General features: G+C 43.8%; 1 protein-coding gene across 1 annotated transcript in view; it reads right to left on the bottom strand.

Moving 5' to 3' along the window:
• The window catches only part of myo16 (myosin XVI), a gene marked incomplete at both ends in the record, with an annotated part of 120,000 nt that overhangs the window by 41,820 nt on the left and 63,167 nt on the right, over positions 1-15,013 (bottom strand). Inside the window, 5 exon segments of the mRNA XM_083776781.1 lie at positions 373-388; positions 390-491; positions 6,604-6,712; positions 9,651-9,778; positions 13,323-13,388. Of these exon segments, the coding sequence (XP_083632907.1) occupies positions 373-388; positions 390-491; positions 6,604-6,712; positions 9,651-9,778; positions 13,323-13,388 (421 nt within the window).

The raw sequence follows: 15,013 nt of genomic DNA, 5'->3' as shown, positions 1-15,013 counted from the left end.
ATTTTAGTCACCTGGAATGTTTTAGTGTTACTTTAGTTTTAGTCGACTAAAATGTATTTTGGCGGGCCTTGGTGCCGTCGTAATGGCTGATTTTACACTGAAAATAGCCGATCTACAAGCACACAATTTGTGAGTTTGTAGATCAGCTATTTTCAGCTTGCAACCAAGTGTAAAATGACTTATACTGGATCTCTTGTCTACTAGTCCCTTCCTACCATTTTAGTCTAGTTTTTATTTCTTGACTAAATTGTTTGACATATTTAGTCTTAGTCATCATAGCTTAGTTTCCATTTAGTTTTCCGTCTGTTGAAAAAAGGTAGTCGACGAACACTTTTCGTCATAGTGTCATAGATAGGAGATGCATGCATTTACCTCTGAGCAGTGTCCGTCCTCTTTTCACAGTACTGCATGGTCAGGAGTTTGATGAAGCGACTGGAGTTGTTATTCCTCTGGGTCTTGGCGTGTCCGAAAGCCTCTAGGATGCAGTTCACCTGTAGAGGGACAGACAATCACATATCTTTTAGTGTCTTGTACATCATTTACTATGAATACCTGCATCTCTCATCCATCCGTCCGTCTGTTCGTCCGTCACGTCTCCGTATATGGTCACGCCTCGTGACATCATGTCTCCATATATGGTCACGCCTCGTGACATCACGTGACATCATGGAGACCCTTAGATCTCCATGCATCACGCCGCGGCCTCGTGACACGCCACACCACCATATATGGCCATCTCCATATATGAAGATCACGACACTGACCTCATCAAACCCTGGATAGCCATACATGGAGAAGACTGGATCATCACCTAGATCTGCATCTATGGAGCCGGCCAGCAACTCTACATCTGACCTCAAACCCTTAGATCTCCATATATGGAGCTGACCTGTTCTGACATGTCATGTAATGATCCATAGGTTTTACAGTCATGATATATTAACCACATCCCTTCTCATAAGCTCACTGCTCTCCCTGTGGAACGCAGGAAAATTTTGAAATGAGTCACAAAAAGATAATTCAACACATGGCCCGTGAGTAAGACCACCTATAACCTCCCTTATAACTGGAAGCACTGCTGCAGTTCAACCGTTCACCCACTAGATGCTGCTGTGGCTGCTATTGTGTGTGATAACAGGCAGGCTCCTGTCCCTGTGTGCTCTGTGAGTGAGCTGACCCAGATATTGACTGCATAAAAGGATTACTTCATATTAGAGCGAAGCACTTGCCATTATTACCAAGCTAGAGCTAGCAGCGGTTCTCAAACTTTTTCATGTCAAGGACCCCTAAATGATACTCATTAGCCTGCAGACCCCCCATTTGAAAATATATGCCAAGGACCCCCCCATAAGAGAAGATTTTTTACAGCTCTAGCAGTGATTTTCAACCATTTTCATTCAAGGGCCACCGGTTTGAACTTAATTAGGCTATGGTCCCCCATTAATGGCATTCTATCTCTGGGGACCCAATTTATATTGTAAAATCTATGTTAATTTAAAATCCAATGGACCCATTAGGGTTAATTTGGTTCCATTTGTACACTCTCTGAGTTACAAACCCATAAGGTCCATTTGGTTCCATTTGTACACTCTCTGAGTTACAGACCCATTAGGGTTAATTTGGTTCCATTTGTACACTCTCTGAGTTACAAACCCATAAGGGTCCTATTTGGTTCCATTTGTACACTCTCTGAGTTTACAGACCCATAAGGGTCCATTTGGTTCCATTTGTACACTCTCTGAGTTTACAGACCCATAAGGGTCCATTTGGTTCCATTTGTACACTCTCTGAGTTACAGACCCATAAGGGTCCATTTGGTTCCATTTGTACACTCTGAGTTACAGACCCATAAGGGTCCATTTGATTCCCAACTATCATTTAGCTGGGGCAGCTGGGGACCCCCTGGAACTCGCTCAAGGACGTTTTACGTCTCTGGCAGTGATTCTCAACCCGTTTAATTTCAAGGACCCCAGGTTTTAGAGGGTTACATTATTTTACGGAGCCCCATTTAATGGCATTTCTATCTCTGGGACCCCCAATTCATTTTGTAAAATCAATGTTAATTTAACTCTAAGAGTGTACAAATTGAACCAAATGGACCCGTTTGGGTCCATTACTCGGTTTGGTTCCATTTGTACACTCTCTGAGTTACAGACCATAAGGGTCATTTAGCTGGGGACCCCCTGGAACTCCCTCAAGGACCCCTGGGGGTCCCCGAACCCCACTTTTGAAACCAGTGAGCTAGAGGACTAGCTAGGAGCGTCGGTGAATCATTTTGTCAAGGCTATGTTAGCTAAAACATCATTGTCTCCACCAGGGCCGAAGTGCATGGTGAGGAGATACTCTGACAGTCTGGTACTGTGGAACAGCTAATCTCCGGCACCGTTAACCCAGTCGACGCCAAATTTTGCACACACACTCCCCTGGATGCCAACGATGAACCTCTGCCCCAAATTTTCCAGAAAGGCCTGTTATAGCGCCACCAGGAGGCCCGACTTTTGAAAACACATTTCTGATATTACTCCTCCAGATTCTGTCCAAAAATCCTGCAAATTGTTACACACTATCTCTATAGTATGTGTTCAAGCCGGATCTGTCCAATTATTTCATATTCCATCCTAATTGGATAACATTGGCTTTCAAAGTTTGCAGGATTGGCCCGTTTTGAAGGGGGAAAAAAGCGTCAAACCATGAACGCAGCGTGCAATATTACTGACGTGACTTTCCTACTAGGCTGAGGAATATATCCCACCCCTTTTCACATTGACCTGTTATAGCGCCACCAACAGGTGTTTTTGCAAAACACATTTTTGGACAAAATGCCTCAAATCATCCAATTGCCATCCAAGGCGTAAGAAGAAATGGCACCCTTTTCACATTGGCCTATTATAGCGCCACCAGGAGGCCACAACCTGACCTGCCCTGGTGGAGACCTGTGCACTTTATCTGCTTTAACCCTACATTAACCTGGCTTCCCCTATTTTGGCATGTCACACACAAGCTCAGATCGCAATTTACAAACAGCCAAAGTATAAAATAGGGCTTTTTAAGTGGTAAACAAGAGGAGGATCAATGATTTGAGTGCTAGCTTAGTTGGGTCCCCACCCCCCCCCCCCCCCAAGGGAATGTATAGTAATGGAGGAATCATAATTCCCATGACCCTACTAAAGTCAGATTTTCCCCCATTCTAACGAGGCAAGTAATTAGCTTTAGCTTCAGCGCGAGTGGCGCACTACGAGCTTGTAGGTCTGCTATTTTTGAAAAAGAGTAAGACGACTGACATAGAAACAAGCTTTTTCTCATTTAAACCTGCAGGGTATGATAAGGAATTTAAAATATGGAGTAATAGAGGAATGGTGCATTGGAGAGTTTCACAGATTTGAGTGTTAAATACATGTTGGATAAACATGATTTCTTCAGGTATTTACAACTAAGGATTATTACACTAAGGAAGTCAAAGGGAGGCCCTCCATAGAAGTGAATGGTATTGTCCAAATCATTAAAAAATATATACAAGGGGAATAAGATTCGAATTATATCAGCAATATATACAACTCTGATGAGTGGCAGTCAACGGAATACATTAAAAAATAAATGGGAAAGCAGAACTAAACATAGAAATTACAGAAAAAGATTGGACACATATGTGGAGTATGCACCAATCAACTACCAATTCACGGATATGGAGGGAATTCTCTTGGAAAAATCTATGCAGATTTTTATAACACACCGTCTGAGACTACAGGAAGAGAAAAGGGACGACAAATGGTATAAATGGACAATATTTAAGAGTATGGGGGAATGAGAGTCAATAGTAAATGCCTAGATACATTTATGTAACAATTTTGAAATGCAATGTCGATGTCCTTTTCTTTTTTCTTTTTCTGTTCTTTTTTCTTTTTTCTTTGCTTTGTATGTGTGTGGTGTTGTTGTGTACTGTAAGTTTTTTGTCTGTCCTGTAAAACTAATACAAATGTAAGTTAAAAAAAAAGAAACAAGCTTTTTCAGAAAACTGTCAAGATGTAGAAGACATTTTTAGAATCTGATCTCAGGTCAAAATGGTTAATATCTATAATGTAACATAATGCTTCTTAACACAAAAGGGGGTTCCGTCCTGAATGGGCTAAATTGCTGGCAGATCGTGACCTATATGCTCACCGCATGTGTCCCGGCCGCAGCTCCTCACTCACCGCTAGATGAATGAGATATACCGATAGGGAACATTCTAGCTCAAGTCCTGTGGTGTTTTCCGACATCAAATTGCACAGGAGAGAGAATTGCGCCTCTCTCCCCTGAGAAAACACAGTTTCTGTGCAAATGGCTCCATCCATAAGAATCATCACCACGTACACCACGGGCACAGGGGAGGTCACGCTACCCAGTGGGTGACCTCCCCCCTGTCTCTGTGGCGTGTATATGATTGCACCATTATGATGTGCTCGAGATACTGTTGGGTCGGACCTACTGTATCTCCAGCACATCATAATGGTGCAATCATATAATATTACACATTCAAAAGGTGCAAAAGTGATGGTCTGAGATAAAGGAACAGACATCAGGCCCAAAACAATTGGCCATAGCCACTTGCCCAAATGTTTCCAAATGACCTCATCACATTTGTGATACGACGGCTATGGCCATTTTTACCCCAAGGAGTGTTTTTCGTGCAAAACTAATGATTGCAATGGATTCAGATCACGAATAACCCTATAGTTTTGACACATTTAGACCTGAGAACTGATTCTACAAATGACTTCTAAATCATGACAGCTTTCTGGAAAAACCTCATGTTTCCATGTCAGTGGCTCTCAAACTATTTCATGTCAAGGTCCCCCAGAATTATCTGTATTTGGCCCCCCGGAAGCAAAGATATCAGTTAAAAAATAGCAAAAATTGCAGATCTACAAGCTCGTAGCTATTTTCCAATAGCTAAATGTGTAACATAATGCTTAAAACACCAAAAGGGGTTTCCCGTCTAAAATGGGTTAAAGCATAATTAAAATTAGACATTTTTGCCATAGATAGGTTTTTAATGGTACCCCAACTTTCAAGCCCCTGAATTTACCATGATCCAACAAATGTTTATACATACATTTTTAATATGTTATTTGGATGACCCTAAGGGTCATACAAAACCCCCCAAAAAATAAACCCAAAGAAAACCTTGAACGATCACTATTGCAATTTATTTTGGGCCAAATCTTAGATTGACTGGCCTATATAAGCAGGAACTGAGGATGTAATGGCAATGAAGGACCGGGAAGTCTGGCGTGGCATTGTGCAAATCCATGATGTCGACCGTGGTTGATAAATGATGATGATGATGAGTCTCTGTACCAGTCGCTGGGCCCCATGCTGTGGCATGCTAATCCATATATCTACTCACACCCCACGTCGGCCTGCTGGTAGGAGAACAGTAGGCGACATTCATCGAGCCGCTCGTCTCTGCTTGTCTACACTTACTGCTATTGGATTTATTTGATCACAGAGGAAACAGGGCAAAGAAGGGCAGGGTGGTGGGGGGGGGGGCTGCCCTGCGCTGAAGAAGAACAATCAGAACATTCACTTGCTCTGGGCGCCCGCTGCCAGGCGCATGCCACATATATAAGGCTCTGTCTGACAGCCCGCGGGTTCGAGTCCGGTTCATGGCGGGGCCTTTGTCTCTCCCCTTCTCAGCGGTGGCCGAACGGTTTGCGGAAGCGGTCGTGATATCGGAAGGTCGCTAGTTCGTATCCCGGACCGGCACGTTAAAATGACCACCGCTGAAGTGCCATTGGACAAGGCATTGAACCCCTACCATGAAATGTTCTATGAGCAGGGCCTGGCTGTAAACAAGTTATTGAGCTTAGTCCAGTTACCCCTGGGTAAACATGGTAGCTTTCTCACCCTCTTTCCAGTCCATCTTCACTTCAACTATCAATAAAGAAATGCAAAAACTAATCTTTGATCCTTTGTTTTATTTTATTTACCTATTTGTATTATTGTTAATCTTATTTTACCCCCCATTGAAGTTGTTTATTAATCATAACCATAAACCATTGTGATCCCTTTCTTTGTATCTTAGCATCTTATCTACAGGTTTTATACCTGTATGTACTGTATGTTGTGTGTATTGTTCTGTATTCAAACTATTGTTTTATACCTGTGTTTGTATGTTGTTTTTATGTCTGGCCTCGTGGGGAAAGATGGTGGGTGGGTGGGGAGGACTGGGAAAGGAGTTGTGGGAGAAAATGTAAAAAACAAAGAGTCTTATTCTCTCTCCGTGAAAATTGCATATGTCCATACTCTTTGAATAAAATTTACTTAAAAATAAATAAAAATAATAATCTTTGAAAAAAAGAAAATAAAACACCAGGTGGCGTTATAATAGGCCAGTGTGAATAGGGTGCCAGTTTGTTCTTACGCCTTTGATCGTAATTTGATGCATTTTGTGTAGGCGGGCGGACGGACGGACGGACGAGACAAATAAGAACATTCACTTCCTCAGAGAGATAAAGAGTTTGATGGTGGTGGGTGTGGGGTGTGTATATTAATTACTCTACAGTCTTTCACATTCAGGCTTAGCTAGCTATAGGGAGGGGAGAGGAGAGGAGGAGAGCTCACATGTTTCATTCTGGGCTCCAGAGCAAAGCCTTTGGGGCTGGAGGAGCGCGCCGTCAGGTGCCTCACAATGTGCTTACAGGCCTCCGTCTTCCCAGAACCACTCTCACCACTGGAGGGAGAGAGAGAGAGAGAGAGACACAGACAAGAACGAGGGAAAGAAAGACGAGGAAAGGTCAGGTGAGAAGAAAACGGGAAACTCATGAGCATAAAGGTTGTTGAATTAACCTATTTAGACCTAAGTTCGATTCTACAAATGTCTTCAAAATCATGACAGTTTTCAGAAAATCCAAGTTTCTATGTCAGTGGTTCTCCCAAAAATATATATGTATTTGGCCGCCGACCCCCATCTGAAAATATGTTGTTCCAGGGACCCACCAGAAGCAAAGATTTGAGTAAAACAAAATATATACCGGTATATTCAAAGGTGTGCGCCACATTTTCATTTCCAATTAAAAAAACATAGCAGATCTACAAGCTCATAGCACGGCACTCGGTGCTGCGCTATGAGCTTGTAGATCTGCTTGTAGATCTGCTAGATCTCAGCATAACATAATAACCCCAAAAGGGGTTCCCATCCACAATGGATTAAGTTAGATGCCGCTGACACACGTAATGCTGCAAAACTAAATATGTGTGTGCATACTGTATGTGTGTAGTCATTCCCCTCCTGCCACAGTAAGATCCTGATTGTTAAGGCAACTCTGCAAGTTGTGCAAATGGATATATGACCACTGAGATACTGTCGCTGTGTTCAGTGTGTATATATACACATGTGTCTCAGATGCATGGGTGTGACGGGGTGTCACACTTCTCCACCTATCCTGACATCATTGCCTTCTCTCCAAAATACTAATGACGCACACACGCACACACAGAGAGCTATTGAGTCAACCTATCTGGCATTTGGAATGCCTGTTAGTTGGTTATTCGCCCTAGGGTGAATATGGGCCATGACATACGGTGCCTCTACGGTACACGCTTCCGACAACGCAGTGAGAGTGGAGAAGCGGGCCACGGTAACACAGGAGCAGATGGCTTCGGGAGGGGTCACGAGCCCTTACTAATGGCTGCAATGATGATACCCTGGTGGTTGCGCTGCAGTGTTTATATATGGGCTGTGCTTCACGCCGAAACACTGTGAAGTCCCCAAGGACCTTAAACTCTTTTCGTTTACCACTTTGTGTTAGATTTTCAAGGGCATTTGGTTAGTGCACTGCTGGCCTCCATCAGGGGGATCATGGCCACTGATGGTAAAGTCGTGGGAGTGTATGCGGTATACAGGTGCACGTGCAGCCGTGCACACGTGTCGTGCGTGATGCATGTGTCAGCAGGAGAGAGGATAGGGAGAGAGAGAGAGTAGGGATGGATAACAGATAACAAGCTTATTGAGTACCCGTTATCTATAAGCTTTGGGCTTATCAAGCCTGTAACCGAGCATAGCGGTTCATGACATCATGTTGAAACAATCAAGATAAGAGGCGATCAAGAAATAAATGTAATCGTCCATGCTGGCACAAACATGTTGGTGTAAAGGTGTATTGATACCTCTGTCCGGGTAAAGAAAATTATGCTTTTAAAGTGACGGTATACACATATTAACCAGTTGAGAGTTTCGGTAAAAAAACTAAAAGTATTGGTAAAAAGGTCAATAACTTGTCTGTTAGAAAAGTTCTGTATTTGAAGGCCATAGTAAAAGATACTGGTTCTGTTCGGAATGTATTGTCTCACGTCTTTCCACAAAATAATAGAAAATGCTCGATAGTGCGCTCGATAAGGACCCCGGCTCAATAAGCCTGATAAGGCTCGATAAGGTGCTCGTTCAATAAAAATTAACAAGCTCCATCCCCTAGTCGAGAGAGAGAGACAGACAAAGAAAGAGAGAAGTACAGCAGGAAAGCGAGGTCAGGACGGAAGAGTGGGAGAGAGATTATGTATCTCGTCCTTGAGGGCTTTAACATTTTGCTCCCCGGAGCACAGAAGTCCAGTATATAATGCTGAAGCTGTGTGCATGCGTGCGTGCCGTGTGTGCATGTGTGTACAGTACATACAGTACAGTACAGTATGTGTGTGTGTGGTGTGTGATGGATAGCCTGTGGCCAGGCTGCATTAACTCTCCACCAGATTGGTCGCGACTCAGCGGGAATGTGGCTGGAAAAGTCGGAACAGCATTTAACCAATTTAGGCCCGACGTCGAAATTTAAAAAACATTCTTCTAAATCCTGACAGTTTTCTGAAATAGGCCTATACCTATGTTTCTATATCAGTGGTGCAATATTTCATGTCAAGGACCCCAAAAATTATATGTATTTGGCCGCCGACCCCCATCTGAAAATATGTTGTTCCAGTGACCCACCCCCCAGAAGCAAAGATTTGAGTTAAAAAAACATTCACTCTGAAATAATATATATATATTGAAAGATTCGAGGCACAGTTTCACAATTTTTCTAAAAATAGCAGACCTACAAGCTTGTAGATCTGCTATTTTTCAATAGCTAAAGTATTAACACAACGCTTAAAACACCAAAATAGATTTCCCGTCCAAAATGGATTAATTGCAATCGGTGGTGCCTCCGCCCCACCGGTCCACGCAAGACAAAGAGCCTCGGACGCCAGCGTGCTCCCCCCCCCCCCCAGAGCACATCCATCTCTCGCTCTCTCTCTGTGTGACCACATCAGTGGACGGAGCTATAGGCGGCGTCCAGGGCTCAGGCGAGGAGGAACCCATTAATCTCACCAAGGAGTAACAACAACGGGCCTCGGAGCGTTTAACAGGCCTTGTGGGAGAGAGGAGAGGAGGGGAGGGCCGTCGTGCACGAACAAACCACCTGGCTCAGCCAACTTCACCGGCGCTCACACGTGCACTGCATTCCTATACACTGTTATGGGTGTGTGCCTGTGGTGGCTCAGCTGTAGCTTAAGTTATCAAACGACGTGATGTGAGATGATGTCACAGCAGCTCTCGGGAAATGAAACAAAACAGATGGCTGAGGACATGAACTACTCGTGTGTGTGTGTGTGTGTGTGTGTGTGTGCGTGTGTGCGTGCACCTGAGCATGAAGCACTGTGGCCGCCTCTCTTGCAGCATCATGTGAAAGGCTCTCTCTGTGGAGGAGAAGATATGCGGAGGCAGAGAGGAGCACAGGCGACCCGTAGAGCTCAGATACAACTGACTCACCTGGAGAGAGAGAGAGAGAGACACAGAGAGAGAGAGAGAGAGAGAGAGAGAGAGAGATAGAGAGAGAGAGAGAGAGTTTAGAAACATTGCCATTACAACCGTGTGTAAGATGAAGATGAAGATGCTCCCGTGAGCCATAATGCAGTGCAAAGGCTATAGTGCTATAGTGTCAATTTACTGTGGATGTACACATTTACACAGACGTGTGACTGAGCGAGTGCATCCAATTAGGCTAATTAACAAGGTGTGGTTTCACATTCAGTCGTCAGTGGTTGTCAACGTGGGGTCCAGGGACCGGCAGAGGGTCATTCATTGAGGGGGTTCAGCAACAGGATCTACCAGTAGATCACAAAGGCCACATGACATGGTCCTGAATATATATATCATTTAAATATCCAATATGGTAACACTTTATATTAGGGTCGCCTGTAAAATGCATTATAAGCTCATTTATAATTTATAATGATATATATTTTTTTCTTGGCACCTGCAACTTGAAATAAGGTGACTTGACCGACATAAAAAAAGGATCAGCTCAAACCAGCAATGCAATAGTTTGTTTTCAAGAATGCTGCGCACAAATGTCAGTAGTATTACAAAGTTATATACAATTTTTTTTTCATAAAATCCATTTATCCCCCCCCCCCCACCCCCCTCTATTTCCCATTCCAAATGCGTTTGTCTTATGTAACGCCATTGCTGCTATTCCAAAAAAAAAACCTCAGGGATATATTTAAACTTTCAAGTAGCTCTCAAGTCAAAAGAAAGTGTGGGCAATCCTGATCTAATGTCACTATTATTACACTAGCTTATAGAAGTTAATGCAATGTCAGAATGTATATGGACGACTCAGATGATCGGTCTCACTGTCTCCATTACTATCTCCACATCTACACAGCAGCCTATATTCGTAGAATTCTGTACTAAAATTTAACATAACCACCGCCACCGCTCCAGCCCTTCTGTCTGTTTTTACTCACCACTACTCAACGTTATTTCAGCTCCGGTGGTCACCTCACCACAGGAGCGGTGGTCACCCCACCACCGAAGATACAGACTATGAATGAGCCTTAAGGCCTCACTCACACATAAGACACACGCAAGACACACTTGTGTCCTGTGTCTTCTGTTTGTCATGGGAGGGGGGAGGGCATCAAACCATGTGACTCCCATTGGAAATGCATTGAGGTGGCCATGACACACAGAAGACACAGGACACAAGTGTGTCCTAGGTGTGAGTGAGGCCTAATACATCTCTATTGGAGTGTCTTTGACAACGTCAATTTAATCCAGAATGACTTGTAAAAGCATCAATAATGTGTTAACTGGAACCTGCCCGGGCTGGTGTGTCCAGTCTTTTAAATCATCCCGCATATACTCACTAGGCAAAATGTGTCCGCAGCAGCTGTGCCTGCCCTGGCCTGTGCACACTATAGCCTGTCATTCAGGCCCAGTGTAAACAGTAGCTGCTGAATTTCATTGCCAAACACTCTGCCCGTTAAATAGGAGCCGCTGACTTTCCTCTTATCTGGCCTCTTTTGCCGTCCCTGGAACCCAGAATCCTGACATCCTTTTACTCTCTACTACTACTAGACAATGGACAATGACAGCTCGTCCTGGTGATTGATGATTAGTAAGTGTCTTGGCTGCACATAATGACAAATTAGGAGACATGTGGAGGAAGGTGTGGCTCTTTGCATGCCCAGAATCGTAGCGCGGCACCTGTAGGTCTGCTATTTTTCAATAGCTAAAGTATAACATAATGCTTACAACACCAAAAGGGGTTCCGCCAAAAACGGGTTAAGACCCCGACCACAGAAAATGACAGACGGACTAGAAGATCGCACATGTTGTTGTGACATATGTCCTTCTCACACAGGCTCCTCCCTGCACCTACACCGTACACACACACACAGCCCCACACACACACACACACACACACACACACACACACACACACACACACACACCCACCCACACACCCACACACACACACAGATGGGGAGCTGGAGCGAGGCCAGCTGTGGGCTGGAAGAGGACAGCCATAGGGCACTGCAGGCCTGTCTCTCCCACAGCAGCAGGAGGCGTCTCTGCCTTAGCCCATCCTGTCTCATACGGGCAAACCGTCAGCTGGCATCAAGGCAACGCTGGGCTCAGTGTGAAGGGAGCGTTGTCATCTTCTATTTATTCTCTTATAGTGAATTAACACGGCGCGTGCCAGTGGAGCTTCAACTCAACTGAGCTATAAAAGGGTAGCTGGACTGTGTGGACGCGCAGAATGCAATGGAAAAGGCTTTCCAAAGTATTTTTTACCTGTACGAATCTGTGTGTCAGGGGTTCTCAACCCGTGGGTCACGAGTCACGACCCCTAGGAGGGTCGCCAAATTATTTTGGGGGGGTCCCCAAATTAGTTTCATTTTTTTATTTTTGCAACTGAATGGCTGGAAAATGGAAATGAAGAGATTACATATAGTACACATAGTACACTTATAATCCTTAATGATTATAAGTGGTTTCAGTATTCATTTATGATATATTTTCTCTGATAAGGTTATTTTTGCAGTCAGTTTGTATTGGGGGTGGGGAGGTTGGGAGCGGGGCGGAGGTCGCGAGACATGGCCAGAGCATTTCCGGGAGTCCCCAGCGAAACACGTTGAGAACCCCTGGTGTATGTGACAAAGAGAGAGACAAAGTGTGAGTGCGTTAATGTGTGATCCTGGGCTAGCAAAACTGGATCCATAGCTGTCTTCTTCCCTAATGCACTGTATCACTGACAGGAAGATTCTGCATTATTTATCAGACACATAAAGGTCTATTTCATCCATGCATTCATACGGTGCCAATTATACACACACCATGCACTTACAATGTGGTATAGTCTTGCAGCGCACGACTATAAAGGCCAGTTGACATCTTATAAAGATGTACTAATGGTGCCTCTTTATAAAAAAGTAAACTGGTGTCCAGCAGTGTTGTTTTCGTCGACTAAAACCAAGACGAAAAATGTTCGTCGACTGCCTTTTTTCACTGACGAAAACTACAATGGAAACTAAATGAAAACTAAGCTACGGTGGCTAAAACTATGACGAAAAATACTGTTGAGTTTGATAAGAAATAAAAACTAAACTAAAATGTTAGGAAGGGACTAGTGGACAAGAGATCCAGTATAAGTCATTTTACACTGGGTTGCATGCTGAAAATAGCAGATCTACAACTCACAACACGTCTCAGCGCGTTGTGAGCTTGTAGATCGGCTATTTTCAGCAAGTGTATTACAGTCATTACGGCGGCATCAGGGCCCACCAAAATACATTTTAGTCGACTAAATCAACTGTAGATTTAGTCGACTAAAATCTTATGAGATTCAGTCGACTGAAACTAGACTAACACTAAAACATTCCAGGTGACTAAAATGTGACTAAAACTAAATTAAAACCATTCAAGAGAATAATGACTCAAATTAAATCAAAATGTGCTGCCAAAAACAACACTGTCCAGAAGAAACATGTTGTAAGATGTGGTGTAAACGTAAGCGCAAACTCACCAGAGTCGAGTAGATAGGCAGCTCTTTATTTGGATTGACAAGCAGGAGGATGTGTCCAATATAGGTCTACGGAGGAGAGGAAACAACTTCAATTAGCTCACTTTGACGCTTTGAAATACCTTTTAGCCACGACTCACAAGGCCAAGATGTGATTTATAATATACCGCTAAAGGTTTGACTTGGGAGTCAAACATTTAACTCTGCAGTTTGAACCTTTCATAGAAACATTCTGGGTCACACAGCAGGAGGAAGGAACAGGGCTGGGCCATAATTAACCGCTGATTGCCTCGAGCGAACACTTGGGCCAGCATCTCAGGAGAGGCAGACCTCAAGGACAGAATGTTGACCTGAAAACACACAACGCCGCCTCCGCTCTTCCCCTCGACATCAATATTAATACCACGGCGATATTGACATTATCATAATGTTATGCTGATCTCTTGCCATTATTTCAAAGCGTCAGCGCCGATGAACCGACCGTTTTCACCCTTATCTCCCAATGAAAACAAAAACAAATTTGCCCTCCGTGTGTCGAGTGCACATAGACCCCTGAGGTCCTTCAGATAATATCCCCCCACTCCTCCTGACCCCGTCTGTGAGAGAAACCGCTAACCTTTTCTTTCTCGCACCGAGCCCCCGAGGCTGTTTGGAAAGCTAACGGCTAACGCTGTCCCTTGAGAGAGAGAGAGAGAGAGAGAGAGAGAGTGTGAGTACTGGCAGCGCTAACGTTTCGCCAGCCTGCTGCTCTGTCCTCGGGCCCGAGGTTCAAGGTTAATTTGTGCAACTTTCCACTGCTCGTATGAGCCGATCAACCCTCAGCTTAAAGATGACATTTTTTTTTTGTTATATATTTTTTAAGCGTACAAGTATCGTTTTTTTGTGGACAGTGCACACGCCCACCAGTTCATTAAGTATGCCTGGTTTGCCTGGTGGGTGGCGATGGATGGGTCGTGATCCACCTGAACTGAAGCTGTTGTATATGATAAAGGAGGCGGGGTTAGGTGAGGGGATGATATCACTGTAAATATATATCACTGTTTTTTTTTCCATTGGCACTTTTGACTGTCAAGCTTTTCAGCCACCAGGAAGAAACCCAGAATACAAAAGGGAAGACATCATTGCACATAACAACCACACCAAGGTGTCTAAATGAAGTACTGTCACCTCATAAACACTGGAAATAATACAAAAACATTGTATCATATATTTGCTTTGATCCAGTTTTTGAGAGAATCCAATTGATTTTCTGTTACTTCAGCACAATGTACCGTAGTCTAAGCGTGCAATGTGACTGGCTGATCGCCCCCCCAAATCCCATCCCTTCACCATAACCATTATTAATTATTTTAACCCCTTTTGGTGTTTTAAGCATTAGGCCTATGTTATACTTTAGCCATTGAAACATAGCAGATCTACAAGCTCATAGCGCGGCACCATTAGCTTGTAGGTCTGCTATTTTTTTAAAGTCGTGAATATGTGGCGCAAATCTTTGAATATATATTCTTTCACAGCGAACATTTTAACTCAAATCTTTGCTTCTGGGGGGGGGGGGGGGGTGCCTGGAACAACATATTTTCAGATGGGGGTCGACGGCCAATTGCATATAATCTTGGGGGTCCTTGACATGAAAATGTTTGAGAACGACTGACATAAAAACAGTGTTTTTCAAAAAACCCTCCTAAATCTCACAT

The sequence above is a fragment of the Protomyctophum parallelum genome (assembly GCF_964188405.1).
Source record: "Protomyctophum parallelum genome assembly, chromosome: 11".
Classification (NCBI taxonomy): Eukaryota; Metazoa; Chordata; class Actinopteri; order Myctophiformes; family Myctophidae; genus Protomyctophum; species Protomyctophum parallelum.
Note: the sequence above shows the minus strand (reverse complement) of the source record. Positions and strands in the feature narration are given on the sequence as shown.